The sequence below is a fragment of the Anabrus simplex genome, chromosome 11 (assembly GCF_040414725.1).
Source record: "Anabrus simplex isolate iqAnaSimp1 chromosome 11, ASM4041472v1, whole genome shotgun sequence".
In the NCBI taxonomy this organism is placed as follows: domain Eukaryota; kingdom Metazoa; phylum Arthropoda; class Insecta; order Orthoptera; family Tettigoniidae; genus Anabrus; species Anabrus simplex.
The window spans coordinates 87754601-87774688 of NC_090275.1; the positions used below are offsets into that span (position 1 = coordinate 87754601).

Here is a 20088-nt window from a genome sequence, read left to right on the forward strand (position 1 = left end):
GTGGCACTTGCAGGCTGCTTAGCGTGGCACGTTTTTAAGTATGAGATTCGTGGAACCGAAGAGAGCCGAAGTGTTCCGAGATGTTCTGAAAGGCTCCTCATCCTGCGTTCCCGAGACACAAGTGGCATGTATAGCGCAACTTATTGCCAGTTCAGTGCCGCCTGTGTTGTCGACCTGGCTTGTTCTGTTCATCTGCAGTGATTGTTTTTGCTAGTGCTGTTTTGTTCTTGTTTCATTTTTCATGATGGCAAGTTTAAGTAACAACGTGCAAACCTTTTATTGGGAAGTTTAAAGAAGATTGCGCAACAGTGTACGTCAAAAACGACCCGAGTGGCAGACAGGAGACTGGTTTGTCCACCACGACAACGCACCTGTACACACAGCCATCTCTGTTAGACAGTTTTTCTTATTTCCTCGCATGAAAAGGGGCATGGAAGGACACCGATTTGACAACATTGAAGAGGTCAAGAAAAAAACAAGGGAGGAACTGTCAGCCGTTTCTAAAGATGACTACAAAAATTGTTTCGGACAGTGGAAGCACCGGTGGGACAAATGTATTAATTGTAATAGAGAGTATGTTGAAGGGAATAAGGTTGTTTTGTAAAAAAATTTGAAAATATATAGCTTTTAAAAAATAATTCCTTTTTTTGTACCCCCTCATACATAACAGCCATTACAAAAGATGCAGTTATTTTGAAACAGTGACTTTTAATATTTTATTTTTTGAATTTTTATGATTATTTCAAAATAAATGGACCATCTTTCTCATTATCGTAAGATTTTAGATTGAAAAATTGTAATGAACAATTATCTTAGTAATACGAGAATCAGTGAGTGAAAGGTTACCCGGGTAATGTGGGTACCCACTTCTTACCTGAATACTCCGGCTAATGCTCGGGTAACCAGGTACGCAAGTACCCAGATATACTAACTGTATCATAAACCCTACTGCATCCCATTCAATTCCATTTTGTTTACAAAGTTGTTTCCCAGAAGTAATGTAAATGAAATTGGTAAAGACACTTTATTGATTTTCTTTGTCCAGGTTATACAACAGAGGCATCAATATGGATTTGGGTAAACTCTACCCTGCAGTGGAATATCCTGTTAGCAGAGGAACCCCTATGATCTCTCCACTGATAAAATGGAATCATTCTAACCAGTGGTTTGTCCCAGATGACTCAAGGAAGGTAAGTTGATCCATTGTTCTTTGTCAGAAAGTTAATGAGATGCTGTTTCAGGGATAGCTACCAGATATGCAGATTACTAAATACAGTGAACTGATAATTCATATTCAGTCAATTCTGGAATCTACTGCAGTGGACTTGTTAAAGTTTATTTTGATGTGAGAGTATGTCTTCCAGTTTGTTTGTGTACTGTACCTAAGCATAAAATTTACAGCTGCACATGGGAATGTATAGTAAGATAGCTTCATAATTTTGCAACTGTAATTTATGTGTACAGTGAAACCTTGTTAGTGCATTCCTCATTAAGATGTTTTCTCATTTAGCATATTGTAAATTCAAAATCCCTATTCCCATCATAAATCTGTATAAAATTACCTCGCTCATTGTGTCATAAATTTTCGCTATTACTGCTTAGCATGATCATATTTTTCCTAGTCCTAAAAATGTTCTTTGACATCCCTTGTGACAGGAATGAGAGTTCCAACACAGTTAAGAACCTCACCACTGGAGGCAGGTTGGGGAAAGTTGCACGAAACCGAGACAAGGCCTTGAATTCCTAAATTTCACAGGGTAATTTGCACCTTTGGGAAGCAAGCTGTTGGATATAGGAAAGTTCATTTTTGCTTTCTGGTTAGCAGTGAGATTGCTGAATAACCCAATGAGCCTGTTGGTGCTTGTATTTTGCATTCCAATCAGAAATTAGAAATTTTATTTTGTGTTGAGTGGTACAATGAAAGGTAGCAAATATTTGGCATGTGATAGCCTACCTTCAAGAAATTGGGGTAGATGCTACACCTAATCAACACTTCAACATTTGTCCAACCCTCGTCCCGTTTCTCTACGAGGTGGGGTATGAAGTTAGATGAATCTGTTGTGGGGGTTTTTATGACTGGAAGCCCTTCCTGACATCAACCTCATCAGAGGAGTTAATGAGATGGAATGAATGACGTGATATATGATAGTAGGAAGGGAGAGGGTCAAACCCGGTGCTGGCACATAGCTTACTCCTGTTGAATAGCACCAAGGGGTCTGCTCAGAGCTTAACATCCCCATCTGAGGAATGAATCACCATCAGTAGCATGTAATGTTTGATAATAATAATAATAATAATAATAATAATAATAATAATAATAATAATAATAATAATAATAATAATAATAATAATAATAATAATAATAATAATAATAATAATAATAATATCACGCAAACAGCTCAAGGAAGCATGTGGATACACAGGGGTTACAAGGTAGGTACATAAAAATGAGAATCTTAAACCAAGATTGATAACACGTGTATTTTAAACCAACAAAATACAAATAGGAAAAAGGAGGAGGACCGACAAGTTGCAAAGAGTGAATAACAACACGTTGATTTCAATGCTTTAAAAAAGGTGAGAGAACACTGACCATAAAGAGTGACAAGAAATTAGATAACAAACCAGAATTAAACATCAAAAAACACAATTTAACAAAATTAAACAAGTCATGACACCTGAACAAGTAAAGAACCCGATAGAATAGAAGGAAAGGAGGGACACAGGCAGGAATGGGAAGCAAAGAATTTATCCGGCAAAGCAAAAACATGGAATAAAAAGAGAACTATCACCACTTGGTGAAAAAGTACATGAAGTATTGATGGAAACTAATACTTATAAAATTCCAACAGTCAGTCATCTCGATGTTTCAGTTTCCAAAGTTTACATTAAAAATTTTCATTCAAAGCACTCACAGCCATTACACAATGAAAGGGCAATATATGATCCCCTGAGTAGAGGCAAGTACATCCTTTGCCATGCAATGGTTTTTGTACACCGTAACTCAGGCACGCAGGGCGTTCCCTATTAAAAAAGTCTTCTGACCAGGTGGACAGAAGAAATTCCAAGAGGTATCACCTCAGGGCAAGCTCATCGTCAGTCGTACTTAGTGATGAGCGACACCGTGATTTGTGAGTCACAGCTTGATTTGATATCGTGATTTTCTGATATCAGTGATTTTTAGTCGTGACGTGATCACAATCACCGCATCGTCCGTGCTGCTTGGTGCTTGTTATTTGTAGCTTGTGATCAAGAGAATGCCTTGTTATTGTGACTAGGCTATCTCTGTGTAAACATTTATAAGAAAATCAGCCACCTAAGGGTTTGCATTTAATAAACAGCCTACATTTTGGTTGCATTACAGACACGGTCATTGCCAATTTACTTCTAGGCGTACAAACATAATCATTTTATTATTTACATTCGTTTTTTGTAGACATGTCGAAGTTCAACCAATATGTCAAGGAAAAAATAGGATCAACATTGGTAACAGTCGTGTTTTATACTGTAAGCGATTATTTGGTATGTGCTAGGAAATGAAATTCTACACATTTATCTGGCACAAGTGAAAAATATAATGATGAATGACTATTCCCAGCCACCTAATGTAAGGTTAACGATACCAGTGCACCTTTCCTTAGATACCAGTACCGGCAGTAATTCAGAAAAATATATGGTATGGAAAGGCGTTGACCCAGCTGCGTGAGGGCAATTGGGAAGCTACAATGAGGAGCGGTCTAAGAGGCACGGCAATACACTTGAGGGATGTAACGTGCTGACCACACGGCTATCTAATATCTGCAAGCCTAGAGCTGCGCAGCAGCTGTAAATGAAAGCCAAGACCTTTCGAGGCCTGGAGTGTTCTTGTTCTTAATTAACTTTAGAGTAGTAGTGGTTTAAATGAAATAATTCAAAATTACAAATTTTATTCATTAGCTATTCCTTATCTTAGTCTAATTTTCATCACATTATTGTGTTTTAGATTTCACAAGAGTATGCTGATAGTGCTAGTCACAAAGCAAAATCAACCATGAAAAGTAACACTGGACAGACTCTGCTCACACAAAGTATACCTCCCACAATCCACAGTAGTTTCTATGCTCATATGTTTAGAGCCCTAGTTGCTGAAAATATCCCCTGGAATTCTGTGCATAGTCATGTTTTCAGAGATTTGTTTACAGAAATACACCAACAACACATACTTTCAACATCTACATTAAAGAAAAACTACTTAGATATAGGAGGTAATTTTGCCAGTCACAAAGGATATTTGGGAGCCCTTACATAGGGTTGTATGTGGACAAAACCAGCAACTCTGTGGGCAGGTACATTGCTAATCTTATAGTAGGAAAACTGGAACCCAATTGGCATTTACTGCTCTCCTTTGTTCTAAGCAGCTTCAGAAAATAGAGCAAAGCATTGTGTACATCATCAACAAGGGGTTCCAGTTGTTGTATCCTGGGAGTGTTGATGATTATAAAGACCTTCTCCTTGTCTCCAATGCTGCTTCCTACATGATTGCTACTCTACCTCTCGTTAAAACTTTCTACCTTTCTTTAATGTCCATGTTACTTGCATGGCCCATGCCTTGCACAGACTCACAGAAATAGTTAGGGCCAAGTTGCCTGCAGTAAATAATCTGATTTCAACAACGAAGAGAGTGTTCTGTAAGCTTCCATCAAGAATAGCCATCTTCTGAGAGAAATTCCACTCTATTTTTTTCCACTACAGCCGTTGGGGTTCCTCAATGGAAGCTGCCCTGTATTATATCGAACATCTGTGATAGACAGTATGCCTTTAACAGACAACTCTGCATGTGTGTCGTATGGGCAAAGATCTGCTAAAGGATTATTCCAGTGTTCAGAGAGACATTGCATATATTCAGGCAAATTTTTCATTTCTCCCAGTCAATCATTACAAAAATAGGGAAAAAAGTAGAGTCTCAAACAGATATATTTTGTAATTGAGGAAGCTGAGAATATTATACAAAGTACTAGGGGTAAAGTAAGGGATAAAATAAAAGACAGGTGGGCTAGTGTATTGCAGAAGAATCTAGGTAATTCAGTGCAGGAAAGGATATATCAGGTAATGGATGGGGAAAAGTAGACCTACCTAGTGAAATTGAACTGAAAAATGTAGGTAAATTTTGCTATGCCCCTCCAACATCTGTGAGTGTAGAGCACATTTTTTCTGCTTTAAAAATTGTTTTAACAGACAAAAGACGCAGCCTGACTGTGGAAAATTTGGAGAAGATTATTGTTATGTGCTGTAAAGCAAACTACGACTGAAAAGTGCAGTAGGAATGTTCCTCACAAATAAATACGCATACCAGTACTACGCATTTAATTTAATTTTAGTACAGTACTGATGAAATTTTTTTGTTTCCTAATCCATAGCTGTTTGTAATAAACGCCTGTTTAATTATGCCTTCATTTTGCAACTATTCCTATTTAGAAAGGGTAGCCTATACCACATTACTGTACTTAACGTAAAAAAAAATATCACATTACAGTGTAGGTCTATATTGTCATATTTTAAAGTCGATTTTCTGCCTATTTTTAAAGCATATTTGAAGTGCCTATATTCTCTTTTAAAAACCTATTTACTTGTTTAAAAAGCCATTTTAGGTGCCTAAAACATTTTTTTAGAGTCTAAAATCCCAGGTCTGTATCATCAGATACATGCCGATTGTTGACTACTGCTTTCTGGCAAAGCAAGTGAGAGGCGCTCGCATTCCAAATGTTTATTCAGATTTGAAGTACTTCTTTTTAAGACAATTTCTGTTTGCTCATATTACATATTGTGAAATTTTCATCCACTTCTTTAAAGAACTGCTACAGGTCACTGTTCTTCCTTTTTCTAGAAAACGCCATTTCAGTCAACTTGCTCCTAATACTGAGCTTCAGTGACAATATGCCCCCGGGCATTCCAAAATACAGGAGAAATACATGTTTGTTACTATTCTAGGAGAGTCCCGTGTACCACGATTTTTTTGAATGCGCGCTTAAAAATAATACCGCACTGCGAGTCAACTGACAATTTCCTGAAACTGATATTGCAAGCGATGCCGAGGATTATAAGTGTTTCAGTTGTTAATATATTCGGGAGGAATGTGCTCAATTCCTACAAATACATTATATACTGAACGATATGTTGACGTCCTTAAAAAATTAAATCAACAAATGTCCATACTGTTGGCAATCATGGCGATGCTGCTTCCTTGAACGCATCGCTTCGCATGGATACCGTTGCGGCAGCACGTCGTGATATTACGACTGATCACAACATCGATCACAGTCACAGTTTAGGTAGCAACATTCTAGTTCTGTATATGGAGTTAAGAGGGCGCACGATGATCACTTGAAGTGAAATCACGACTGATCACAGTGATAGCGTAGAAAGTAACAGTCGTTACTCGTGATTTCTTGATATCAGTGAAAAAATCACAGTTCGTGAAATATCGCCCATCACTAGTCGTACTGTACTTCCTTAGATGACTGTGGCACCACTCTTCGTTATGCATCGCTATTCACCTTATCGTCCAGCTACCTCTACAGCAACGACCACAACAGCCACTACCACCACCGCCACTGACTTCAGTCAAACAGCTGCAGCAGCTTACCACTCGGCCATAATGTCTAGTTTTGCTGCTCTTGATTACCAGGCCAGATTTCTTCCCATGACACCAGCTTCGCTGGGGGCCAACACTACAGTTCACTTCCAGTTTAAGAGGTTTTCTCCACAGTGTGCTCCGGAGGAAGAACAAGCCCCACGATGCTTTGCGCTGGATCCCACTATCGGCAGCCCTGAAGATGGTTTTCCGTGGTTTCCCATTTTCACACCAGGCAAATGCTGGGGCTGTACCTTAATTAAGGCCACGGCCGCTTCCTTCCAACTCCTAGGCCTTTCCTATCCCATCGTCGTCATAAGACCTATCTGTGTCGGTGCGACGTAAAGCCCCTAGCAAAAAAAAAGCTTTACTCTGGACCCAAAACCTGCACCATCGACAGACATTACAAGTTTGCCTCTGCAGACCACGGACGCCATCAATCAGCCCATTTCTGCCATTTCTCCACCCACCACCACTACCCACTCTCCACTCGGACTTTCATCCGCATCCGGCACAATACGTCCCATAATTTATTCCCGTTTGCTCCAACCTTCCCCCTCAGGAACGCATTCATTTCTACTCTCCAAACCTGCCTTCCAGTTCCAGTCTCCCAACGCCAATTTCTCCACTCTGCTCAGATTTAATATGTGCCGTGAGGATATAGCGGACATCCGACGAACAACAACTGGACTCATCATTCAAGTTAATGGGGACACTGCGGCCACTCAACTCACCACTGCAATAGGAGCTCACCAACTTGAATCAAATACTCCTTTTTAACTTCTCTCTCCACAACCCATCAAAACGCCCCCATCCCCACCACGCTACTGACTTCTCAGCTGTGTAATACGAGGTGTTCATCCCTATATTACAGAAGAAACAATAATCTCCAAACTTCACGCGGAACGCATCCCAGTCAAGAAGGCATTCAGAATCAAGAACTCCACGGGTCCCACCTATATGGTGCGAATTCTTCTGACATCGCCCGAAGATGTCGACAGTGTTTTGGTCAGCGGGGTCTCTATACATAGACACCACCATAAAGTGGAACCATCTCGTACCCCACCACCACAAGCCATCCGGTGTGAGCGCTGTCTCATCTACAATAATAATACCACCATTCAGTGTACCGCCATGACTCCTGAATGTGGACATTGCAATCAAGATCACTCTACACCCAGGTGTTCCAACACACATCAACCCCCGCAATGCCATACCTGTGGATGTAGTCACGCAGTGTATTCTCGCCGCTGCCATCACCGCCCTGCACCACCTCGAAATCAACCAAAATTCATAGCCCCTATCAGAACCATTGATCCACCTACGTCACCTAGCTGTTCCCTTTTTCAAATACCTACAGTAGAGGATCTAATTAGTTTTGTCACCATTTCATTACTAAATATCCATCCCTACAACCGTCCCTTAGTCCTCACTCACTTACAAGCCGCAACAAACCAAACATTCAATCTTCATTTTTCTCACCACTCATTCCGTCTAAATTCGCACTTCAACTTTACTCCCTTAGAAACCCTTGTCTGAACACATTCCCAGCCCCCTCAGCTCATGCACCCACATCATATCATCGCATCCTCTCCCCTATTTTTAATCACTGAATGGACTTAAATTCTGTTAAATGTAGTCTTGTGAGTGCACCACGGATATAATGTCACTCTTCACATATTGGCCCCTCTGTCTTCAGAAGAGATCACCATGGCGAAGGAACCAACAGAAAAATTTCTAATCGGTACTGTGTTAAACTTTCGACTTTCATACATGACTGTTAAGATAAAACCCATTAATTTATGTTAATATCCTAAGTACTGTTAAACTGTAGACCGTATTTATATATCAATGTACATGCAAAAAAAAAAAAATTAAAAATAAATGATGCCCTTCCCCATATACTATAATATACCATTCCCTCCACCTCATCTATACATCACTCCTTCCATTCCACACCATCTCTCATGGCCAGAGAGAGAGTGTTGCCCTCTAGGTGGCCCGCCCCACCCCTTCAGGGTGGGGAATGAAAGCATTTGATAGATAGATAGATAGATAGATAGATAGATAGAGGCAAGTACACACATCCTTCGTCGTACAGTCCGACGAAACACATACACTGAAATCTGACATGTTGTTTAATAGATGCTTGAAAACGTGTGCTCGTCACCATAAGACCTATCTGTGTCAGCGCGACGTAAAGCCCCTAGAAAAAAAAACAACGTGTTCGTGGACGGAGTGGTATTCATGGGGAGTGGTGGTTCGGCACTTTACGGTGTTTCTCCGGACTTTCATACCGACAGACCAGTACTCATTTCCTCCAGCTGAATACCATCTTTATCTATGGGGCAAACTCAGCGGCACAGTGCAGTGAACTTTTAGCTGCATCATGTACCCCACCTTACCCACCACAACTACCACCACTGCAGGCGCTGTCCAATCTGCTGCAGAGCTAGCTACCATTGCATATCACACGTCTATCTTGTCTTCACACGCTGCTCCAAACTATCAGGCCCAGTTCCTACCTGTGAACTCGGCTCCCCACTGGGACGACGCTCGGAACACCGTCTAAACGAACAGCTTCACTACTCTCTGCTGAAGGGGAACCAGCCCCCCGCTGTCATGCTGTGGCTCCATCATCACTACCTTCTGACCCCATGACTGGGGTACAACCAACTTCTATGAACAGTGAAAATAGACTTATTCTCCAGGACCAATCTGCCCCATCCGACCTCCCCACCTCCGGAACTCGCCGACCCATCACCAACTTCCACTCCCTTCAGCCACCCCCTACTGGCACTCATGTTTCTCCTGCTCAAACCCACCTCAGATTTCCGTTCCCCAGCCCTCATATTCAAAACCTTACTCCTCTTCAACATGAGATGTGAAGAGATTGCTGACATTCGACCTACTTCTACAGGGATGCTCATCAAACTCAATAGAGAAGCAACCGCTCAGAGACTCACTCATATGATAGGTGCAGCTCACTTAGGGTCATCAGTATCTTTTAAACCACTCCCCACCCCAACCTTTAAACAACAGTCCTCCCCGCCCCACCACCACAGTTTAGTCAGCTGCATGATCCGTGGGGTGGACCCGGCCATCTCCGATGTGGAAGGCGTTCCAATTCAGAAGGCCTTTCGCATCCTTAGTTCTTCCGGGCCCACCTTCATGGTCTGCATTCTCATGCCCACTGGGCTTCATTGCCAGTGGAGTTTCTATTTTTCGGCATCATCATAGGATGGAATCCTCTAAAGCTCTCCCCCCTCAGCCTATCCGTGGTGACAGGTGTCTTGCTTACAATCAGTACCCCACGGTGCAATGCACTACTGAACAACCAGCCTGCGCTCACTGTTCCCAATCTCATCATATCTCCAAATGCCCTCATCTTCAACTTCCCCCCAAATGTCATACCTGCGGGGACACTCACCCCACATATTCTTGCAAATGTAAGGCCCGCCCATCCCCTCCCACCTACAGACCGGATCTTGTAGCCCCCATCAGTATGATAAGATACCCCCACTGGCCCCAACCGCTCTCTTTTTCCACCACCTACCATAGAGGACCTAATCTGCTTCCTTACCATATCCCTGCTCAATATCCACCCCTTTCAACATTCTTTCGTTCTCGAACAACTCCAAGCAGCTGCCAATCAAACTTTAAACTTGCATTACCAACCCTCCCACTCAGGTCTGAACACACACTTCACCTTCACCCCTCTCGGGGGACCTTGGTTTAGTTCCCCATTATAGCCGGCCCCTTTACTATCCTGCCCACTCACCCCCACCCCCACTCTAGGTGGACGACCTCTATACCTGGACGGGACACCCTTTCCTAACTTCCGTACCCACCTAGCGTGCCAGTCACCCAAGATAACTCAACTACTGTGACACAATCTGTCCCTTGGATACATCACTCCTACCAACAGGGAACAATTTCATTTTAGGTTACATGCCATTGTGGTGTTCAAATCTTATAGCAATGTACATTCAGTCCACCTTCACACTCCTCTTCGATACTCAATTACGTATTGGTCACCTTAAGCAAAGGATTACCTGTATTAATCTGAGAAATTTGCAATACTGTAACAATGTGACTCCACTGATATAGAAGCTAGCAACTCCAGAAAAATCAAATGCTGAATAAATGATGTATATCCAAACCTCGATTTCCATCATACATAATAATGTCACCCCTGTAACTGTATATATCTTATTGTGTCACTATGAAAACAAAGGTATGAAAGAAGTTAGGTTGGTCAAGAAATACCACTGTTGTAAAATTTTCTGTTTATATGTACTTACTATTGTAAACCCCTTGATGAAATAAAGCAATTCGCTCATAGGCCGAAACAATCTCTCCCATCTCCATCTTACTTCACATCCTTAACCCCTCTCCTCAATCCTTCACTTCCTCTTCAACCCACCCGGATCTCTTGGCCAGAGAGAGGGCGTAACCCTCTAAGTGTCCCGCCCCACCCCTTCAGGGTGGGGAATGAAAACTTTCATAGATAGAGACATAGAGGCAAGTAACAAGAGCCTGACTGGGCCATGAGAATCTAAGTCCCGATAATTTAGAAAATCTTTTGCTCACCAAATGTCTTCCTGTGAAGTCCAGTAATAAAGCTGGAAATAGCGCATGACCAGCATGCAGGGCAGCTGGATCTTCAGCCCTCCACACACACTACAATCGAACCTGGATCGAGGAATAGGTGGAAAAGCCTCAGTTTATATAGGGCGTGTGGAAGGTGCTGGAAGTATGCACAGTTTGTTCGAGAAAGTAGACAGGAGACGACGTAGCACTGACGCAATGATGTCACGATGAGTTTGCAACATCCAGTTGTATGACAACCAGCAGTGCGAGAAGTTGATGAACTGGAGCGATGTAAAAAGTTGACAAGAAAGGTAAATGACGTAAAATATTGAATAAACTTTTCTGGGAACGTTATAAGCATCACATGCCCTCACTGCGGAGAAGTTTGAAATTTAATAATCAACACTTCAGTATACAGGTAGAAATATTTATTTCATATTGTTAGACCAGTTTCGGTACCTGTGGTACCATCTTCAGTAAGAGATGCGAGAACATTTTTAAGAATAAATTAGCAATCATCATCATCATCATCATTATTTCCCCTTATCCAGCTCCTGCCGGGTCAGGGTGTTTATGGCACTTCTCCATCTTCCTCTTTCCTTCCACCATTCCTCTTCCACAATCTTCTCCCAGTCTAAATTTCGTCTGCTTATGCTGCTCTTCACTGATTCAATCCACCTTGTTCTAGGTCTTCCTCTGGCTCTCTTGTCCTCGCACTTTGCCTCCAGCATCTGTCTTGGAATTCTATTCTCCTCCATTCTCTTTACATGTCCAAACTACCTTAAGTTTATTCTTTTCAATTCTCTCATTTAGCTTTCCTATCCCAACTACCTTCCTAACATCTTCATTTCTCACTCTGTCTTTCCTTCTCTTTCCTATCATACTTCTTAGGAATTTCATATCACTGGCTTGAATTCTACTCTCTTGCCTGCTAGTCAAAGTCCAAGTCTTAGCTGCATAAGTCAGTATGGGTACATAATACAGTTTGTATTATGCTAAAGATTGGGTCCACTGTAGATCTTCCACTCCTGAAGCCATATTGTTCCTCCTGTAACTCTCCTTCAATCTTTCTTCTCATTCTTCTTTCTAATATCCTTTCCAGTATTTTAACTACCTGCGATATAAGTGTGATTCCTCTGTAGTTACCACAAACTTTATTGTCCCCTTTCTTAAACACTGGTATTATTATCCCTTTTTTTCCAGTCTTCTTTACTTTTCCTTGGTACTTCTTTGCTCCAAACAAGTTTTCTTACACTTTGGTAGAATGCACTACTCTGCTGTACCCACCTGCTAATCTCCATGTCTACCCTAGCATTTTGCATTAATTCACTTCCTAGGTATTTAAAGCTGTCCACAATGTCCAGACTCTGACTTCCAATTTTCACAGTGCCCTTTTTTTTGCCTTTCCCCTCTTGACATCACCATAGTCTTGCTTTTCTCAGTACTGATTTTCATGCCATACTTCTCAATTTTTTTGTTCAGTACATCTAGTTGTTGTTGCACTTCTTTGCTGTTCTTTCCCCAGATCACATCATCATCTGCAAATAGCAGTATCTTCATCTCTGTATCTCCATAGGCTTCCTTTGTTTCCTTTACAATTTTGTCCATAAAGAGGTGACAGTACACTCTCCTGTCTTAGTAAGTCTTATTCCTAAACCATTCTGTCTTTCCAACTGGGGTCAGTACTCTGCTAACACAGTTGTTGTACATTGCTTACACCATTTCTAACATTTCTCTTCTGAGTCTCTTTTTAACCTTGGTTTCCCAAACCTTCTCTCTGGGGACACTATCATATGCCTTTTCTATATCTAAGAAAGTCATGACCAGATCCTTTCCATATTCCCAGTTCTTTTCCATCAGCTGTCTCATGCTAAAGATTGGGTCCACTGTAGATCTTCCACTCCTGAAGCCATATTGTTCCTCCTGTAACTCTCCTTCAATCTTTCTTCTCATTCTTCTTTCTAATATCCTTTCCAGTATTTTAACTACCTGCGATATAAGTGTGATTCCTCTGTAGTTACCACAAACTTTATTGTCCCCTTTCTTAAACACTGGTATTATTATCCCTTTTTTTCCAGTCTTCTGGTACACTTTTGTGTTTCCACATACACTTTAGTAGTCAGTACAACCATTGCATACCAACAGGTCCAGCAGCCTTTATCATTTCCACACTGATTTCATCCATCCCTGCTGCTTTTCCCATCTTCATCTTTTGTACCACTAACTCCACCTCCCGCATTGTTATATCATCCTCTGTTGTTGAGTCCTCACACTGTGTTGCTTCTATCTCCCCTGTACAGTTGTTCACATTCAGTAGCTTATCAAAATACTCCTTCCATCTTCTCTTTATCTCTTCTGAGTGTGTTAACAATTTCCCACCTTCCTTTTTCACTAGATTTGTGGTAACTTTTTCTGTCCTCTTACTTTTTATAAGTCCACACAGCATCCTTTTACTTCCACTTACTTCTGCTTCCATTTTTTGTGTAAATTCTTCCCAACTCTTCTTCTTTTCTTTTTTCTACCACCTTCTTACATTCTTCTGTTTGATCTCGGTTCCATTCTCGCCAGGCTGTCTTCTTTCCTTTCACCACTTTCCTCACTTCCTCATTCTACCATGGTGTCTCCTTTTCTTTCTCTCTTGTAGATGTCCTGCCACAAGCACACTCTGCTGCACTAACAAATGCCTTTTTAAAATTGGCCCACTCCTATTCTACATTTTCCACTTCAGTAACTGGGATTTGTTGCTTCAATCTCTCCTGAAAATCTTCCTGTACATTTTTGTCTTTCAATTTCCATACTTTTATTTTGCTTTGTCTTATGTCTTTTAGTTTTTCCATTTTTCCCAACCGTAATTTTGCCACCACAACTCTATGGTCCCCATCAAATGCTTCTTTTAGTAAAGCAACTTCAACTTCCTGTGATTTGTACATTCCACCAAAAAGTAACCAATTACTGATTTTGTTCTTCTGTCACCCCACCCATATATCGTAATTTTCCTGGTGTTTTTCTTTCAAAACCATGTATTTCCCACTGTAAGTCCACTCCTTTCACAGAAGTCCACTAGTTACTCTCCTTCGCGATTCTTTTTCCCATATCCATATGGTCCAATGACTTCTTCCTTTCCTTGTCTCTCGTTTCCGACCTGTGCATTCAGATCTCCCATAATAACCACTTCCACACCTGAAATTTCTCTTTCTACTTTCTCCAAGATTCCTTCATTATCTTCTTCCCTGTTTCCTCTGTGGTGCATACACTTGTATGAAGTCCATCACTTCATTCTTCATCTTTAGTTTAATCTTCATTATTCTGTCACTCACATTTTCTACCTCTCCAACATACTCCTCCAATTACTTCGAAATGATTAGTCCCAGTCCGTTTATTGCCTCTTGGCCACCACTCCAATATAATGTGTTTCCTTTCCTCAATTTCTTCCTTCTGTTACCTTTTCATTTTACTTCACTCAGCCCCATCGTTTCCACCTTCTCCTTCTCCATGAAATCCACTACTTCCTCAGCCTTTCCTGTCAGAGTCATAAGACTTAATGTTGGGTAATGGTTGTCCGCTTCTCACAATTCCCTCAGTACCCTGAGAACTGCACGTCGCTTTAAGCAGGGAACACCCTAACCTTTTACGAGGTTGATTTTCTAGTACCATACCATATATAGGCTGTTATTACGATGGGGTCGTCACTCACTAAGGCATTTTATACCTACTGCCAGGTGTTGTTCTAGGCCGCTCAACTGGAGTACAGATACTTTCTGTAGCCGCTCCTCTGGAGTACAGATGCTACAAGTTTCTCTCTTCAGCCACCGATGCCGTACTGAAGTCCACCTTCTCTGCCACTGATGCCATTGGGAATAATTAGCACTAATAAGATAAACCTTAAAACAACCTAAATATACAAAAAAACATTAAACTGACCCATGTATCCAAATAATGGATAAAAACTTAGTCTAACGAAACACAATTAAAATTAGTACAAGATTAGAGGTCCAACATGTGTTTGTTATGTAGTGGAATCATAGAGTTCTAATACACTTAATGAACGTAGGTTTTTGTGTCTCATTGTATTAAAATCATCATCATCAAGTTTCCACTCCAGTTTCCTGGGTGTAGTTTACGAGCACTCTCCATTTTAGTCTCTTCATGTACCACTGCTCCTTCAAGACTTCAACACATTTGATTCCTTTGGATGTGATATCTTCCTTCACTTGGTCCAGCCATCTCCTCCTAGGTCTTCCAAGAGGTCTCTTTCCAGTAATCTCAGTATGCAACCATTGTTTTGCAATTCTTCCTTCTGCCATATGTTTGACATGACCAAACCATGGCAGACGTGCCCTAGTTATGGTCTCATTCAGGGACTGAATTATTCCAGCTTGTTCTCTAATCTTCTCATTTCTTACTTTGTCTTTCCTAATCTTTTGAAGCATGCTTCTTAGAAACTTCATTTCTGAAGCCTGAAGTATGCTGTCATCTTTTCTGGTAGTTGTGCATGTTTCCAACCCATAAGTCAATATAGGGACAAAGTATGTTTGAAACAGAGTTTGTTTTGATCTTAATGGCACTTGTTTATTCCAGAGCAGATATCGAACTTGCTGACAGAATTGACTGGATTTCTGAATACGGTTATTTAATTCAAGCTGTATTCTATTGTCACTTAATATTATGCATCCAAGGTACTGATACTGGTTTACTGTTTCCAATTGTACCCTCCAGGATTATATTATCTTTACTTCTCTATCTATTAACAGACATTGCAGCAGTTTTTGTAGCACTTAGTTGCAGTCCATATTTTTTCAGATGATCATTCCAGACATTCAGCCTTTCCTGAACTTCCATCTCGCTATTTCCCCAGATAACTATATCATCTGCAAATGCAAATGCTTTAAGATCCATGTTGGTGTTCTGCTTCACTTCTTTTATGATTTCATCCATAATGGTGAAAGGGCACTGCCTTATTGCATTCCTAGATGTCTGGAACCAATCTGAATATCCATTTCCTACTTGAACACAGCTGTAGCAGCCATCATAAAGCATTTTTATTCTCTGAATGAGTTCCATAGATACATTCTTCTTTTTAAGACACTCCCATATAGTTATTCTAGGGACACTATTGAATGCTTTTTCAATTTAAAGATAAAAATTTCATAATCTTCCGTATTGAAATGTATCACAATTAAATTGAAATAATAAATAAGGTAGTTCAACCTATTCAATACAAATAAATATGAAATGTAGTGTTACATTCCTATTTAATTATAAGTGGAATCGGTACCAGTTTCGACCCCATTCCGGGTCATCAGCCGAATAAAACGCAAAAAACAATGCTTTTAGAACCAATAACAGAAATCTTGATATATTACACAACTCTAAATCACTAACTAAATCTAATGCTTTTTCTAAATGTGGAGTATACAGATTCAAATGTAACAACTACAGCTCCTCGTACATTGGACAAACTGGCCGCAACTTCAACATCAGATACTCCGAACATATCAACGCCATTAAATACAACAGATTCTCCGCTATAGGACAACACATACAAGACTACAAGCATAATTTCACCAATATTGAAAAAAACATAAAAATACTTAAAATCATTAACAAAGGCCCCCACCTAAACACTACTGAAAATTGTTTTATTTACCTTGACCAATACTTCAACCCTAATTTCAATTTAAACAACATTTCTGAAAAACCCAATATCCTATTTGACTTCCTAATTCTTCTTCTCAAAAATTCTAAATTTCTAAACCCGAATTCAATTTTCCATGCTTTACAAAGTTCCTATCCACATTTTCTACCTACAATAACCCACCCTGAACTACCCTCCTTTAGTCCCCTATCTTATCCTTTCCCATCATCTTTTAACTTCAAATCCTTTTAATCTTCTTTTATCTACTAATCCTCTTCCTTTATTAACTTATTCTATCTTTTCTTTTCACCTCTCCTTAATATATATAAAAAAACTACTTTCCGAATTGAACTGTATACTAATATACTATAGTGCCACCTGCATATTGGGTCTTCACATTCAAATTTAAACTCGTGCCTTGCGCTGACTTTGATTACTTCAATTATGACCTGAATTTTAACCTTCAAGAAATAGCGCACTGTGCATATACATTTATCATTTGTTTCCGGTATTGCGCTTTTTTACATTTTTCTCTTCACAATTGTTTTTTGCGTCAACTGTTCTAAAAAATCTACAAGATCTAGTTACATATTTCAGTTAAGTTATATTGAATTGTATTACATGTATATGTACATTTCCACGACCAAAGCAAGTACTGGATCATTAAGCTATTCATCAAGTTCCATCGGCGTTTGAGAGCACAGTGCTTGACGTTGAATACGTCGCGCTGATCTTCGGGAGTTGGCAATTTACTTCAATTGAGCTACTCGTCTTCGGCGTCTGCACGATTTTGGATCTTCTTATTTGTTGGATTGTGTTATGACTTTGCACCTAATAGTGTATGCAACTGTTCTCCGCTTCTCGCTAACATTATGAGACGATGCTGAACTTTACATGTGCTATGCTGCTGCTCAGAAGATTGCGCCTTGCTTCTTTTAAGTGACTTTCCTTGTACTTCTTCTGAATTTTACAGTGCCTATCCCCGTTGTTTTACATTGCCTTTTCGACTGTTTTTTGTTGGGACTTGATCTTTTATTTTCTTTCTTTCTTACCTATGCATTGTTTTTTGCATTTTATTCGACTGATGATGACCCGGATTGGGGTCAAAACTGGTACCGATTCCACTTATAATTAAATAGGAATGTAACACTACATTTCGTATTTATTTGTATTGAATAGGTTGAACTACCTTATTTATTATTTCAATTTAATTGCTTTTTTGATGTCTAGAAACACAAATCTTTCTCCCAGTGCTTTTCTAATATCATTTTCAGTGCGAAGATGAGGTCTATAGTTGATCTATCTTTCCTAAATTCATATTGTTCTTCTTGCAGTCGGGGTTCAATAATTATTCCTTAATCTTTTCTTAAGAATCTTTTCAAATATTTTTAAACGATGGGACAGTAAGGTAATCCCTATATAGTTGCTGCACTATTTTCGACTTCCTTTCTTGAACAGGGGAACTATAACTCCCTTTTTCCAGTCATCTGGTATTATTTTATCCTTTCATACTGCTCTTGTCACCCTGTATAGCCATTGAATTCCTTGTGGGCCAGCGGCTTTAATCATGTCTGCACTTAGTTCATCAAAGCCAATAGCTCGTTCATTGCGCATACTTTTAAGCGCTGATTCTACTTCACTCCAAGTTGGTGGCATTTCTTCAGATATATGAGGGTAATCCCAAAAATAAGGTCTCCTATTTTTTTATAAATACAGAACTATTTTCATGTGTCTTTTGGTCACAATATTGTGAAGAAGGTTTCCCGCGCTCGCATATAAACATGCCCATGCCGCGCTGAGGCACTCAGTCTTGACTTGGCAGCCGTTCAGAATGGAGCTCCCGTTGGATGCAACCACCAAGTGCGAAGTGCGCGCAGTTATTCGGTTTTTGAACGCAAAAGATACTGAACCGATTGAAATCCATCGTCAATTGATGGTAGTGTATGGTGAGTCAAGCTTTGCAGCCGAACAGGACAACATTTTGGACTCAGTTGTCCTGGGTGACGAAACCTGGGCGTTCCACTTTACACCTGAGACCAAGCAACAATCACACCAGCAGCGGCATCCCTCTTCACCAAAGCTGCGGAAATTCAAGCAAACACAGTCTGCCGGTAAAGTCATGACAACTGTGTTTTGGAATCGAAAAAGGGTACTGTTGGTCAACTTTATGACAGCGACCTGGTATCACATGGCCATACATAAACTGTCACAGCGTCTACAAAAATGCATCGACCGAAATGGTGATTATGTAGAAATCACCATTATGTTATAATGAACACATAAATGCAGTAAAGCACAACCATTTCTCATCAATAGGCCAACATGTAGAAGAATCTAAGCACAATTTCACAGACATCAGTAATGACATGATGATATTAAACATAAATTCTAAGGGCTCCCTGCTCAACATAACCAAAGATTTCTATATTTATCTGGATCAATACGCTAACCCCAATCATAACATTAACGACATTACAGAGAAAACCAGTATCATCTTTGACAAAGCCATTCCTGCAATAAAGAATGACTATCTCAAATTAGTAAACACACGTCATAACAAACCGAAGAATCACAAACCTAACCCCGCCCCTACCTCCACAATAGCCACTCCTTCCCCTCCACCAACATCCCTCCACACAGCTAACATGAGCCCCAGACGTACACGTAGCAGAACACAACAAATCTCCAAACATATCGGTACACAACCTCCACAGCAACAATAGTAAGTACTCTTTTCATTTCATACATACATCCAGGCATTCCTTCATACATACGCCATACTCATTTTAGCTTTTCTTTACAGATAACAACCATATAACGTGTATAGACGAGAGAGGTGTTACCACCAACTGCTCTAAAATCAAACCCTATCTTGCTGTATATATATATATATCTTACTGGACTACATCAACAGTTGAATTGCACAGTACTCAATTTTCAAATTTTAATGACAAGAGTTCTTATAACATACCAATACAAAGTATATCAACCATAGAACATTCTCGATGATCACCTAATACCACTTAATCAACACAAGAACTACAAGAGGATTGAAGAATGAATGCTATGCAACATGAACTCAAATTTTAACAGACGTTTTTAAAATATACCATGTTTTAATGTGTTTAATGTGCTATATATTTTTTAGTGTCTTATGATATGGCCTATATTTTAATGTGTTTATGTACTCATGTCCATGCTCACTCAACAGGTTTTAGTTTATGATAATCATCACCATTTTTATCAGAGA

The 20088-nt window shown here is 40.0% G+C and overlaps 1 protein-coding gene across 1 annotated transcript in view; it reads left to right on the forward strand.

Moving 5' to 3' along the window:
* LOC136883498 (fatty acid synthase) overlaps positions 1-20088 on the forward strand; it is a 703772-nt gene that overhangs the window by 275628 nt on the left and 408056 nt on the right. The window contains exon 14 of the mRNA XM_067155848.2: positions 1046-1190. Within this exon, the coding sequence (XP_067011949.2) occupies positions 1046-1190 (145 nt within the window). The remainder of the gene's footprint in view (positions 1-1045; positions 1191-20088) is intronic.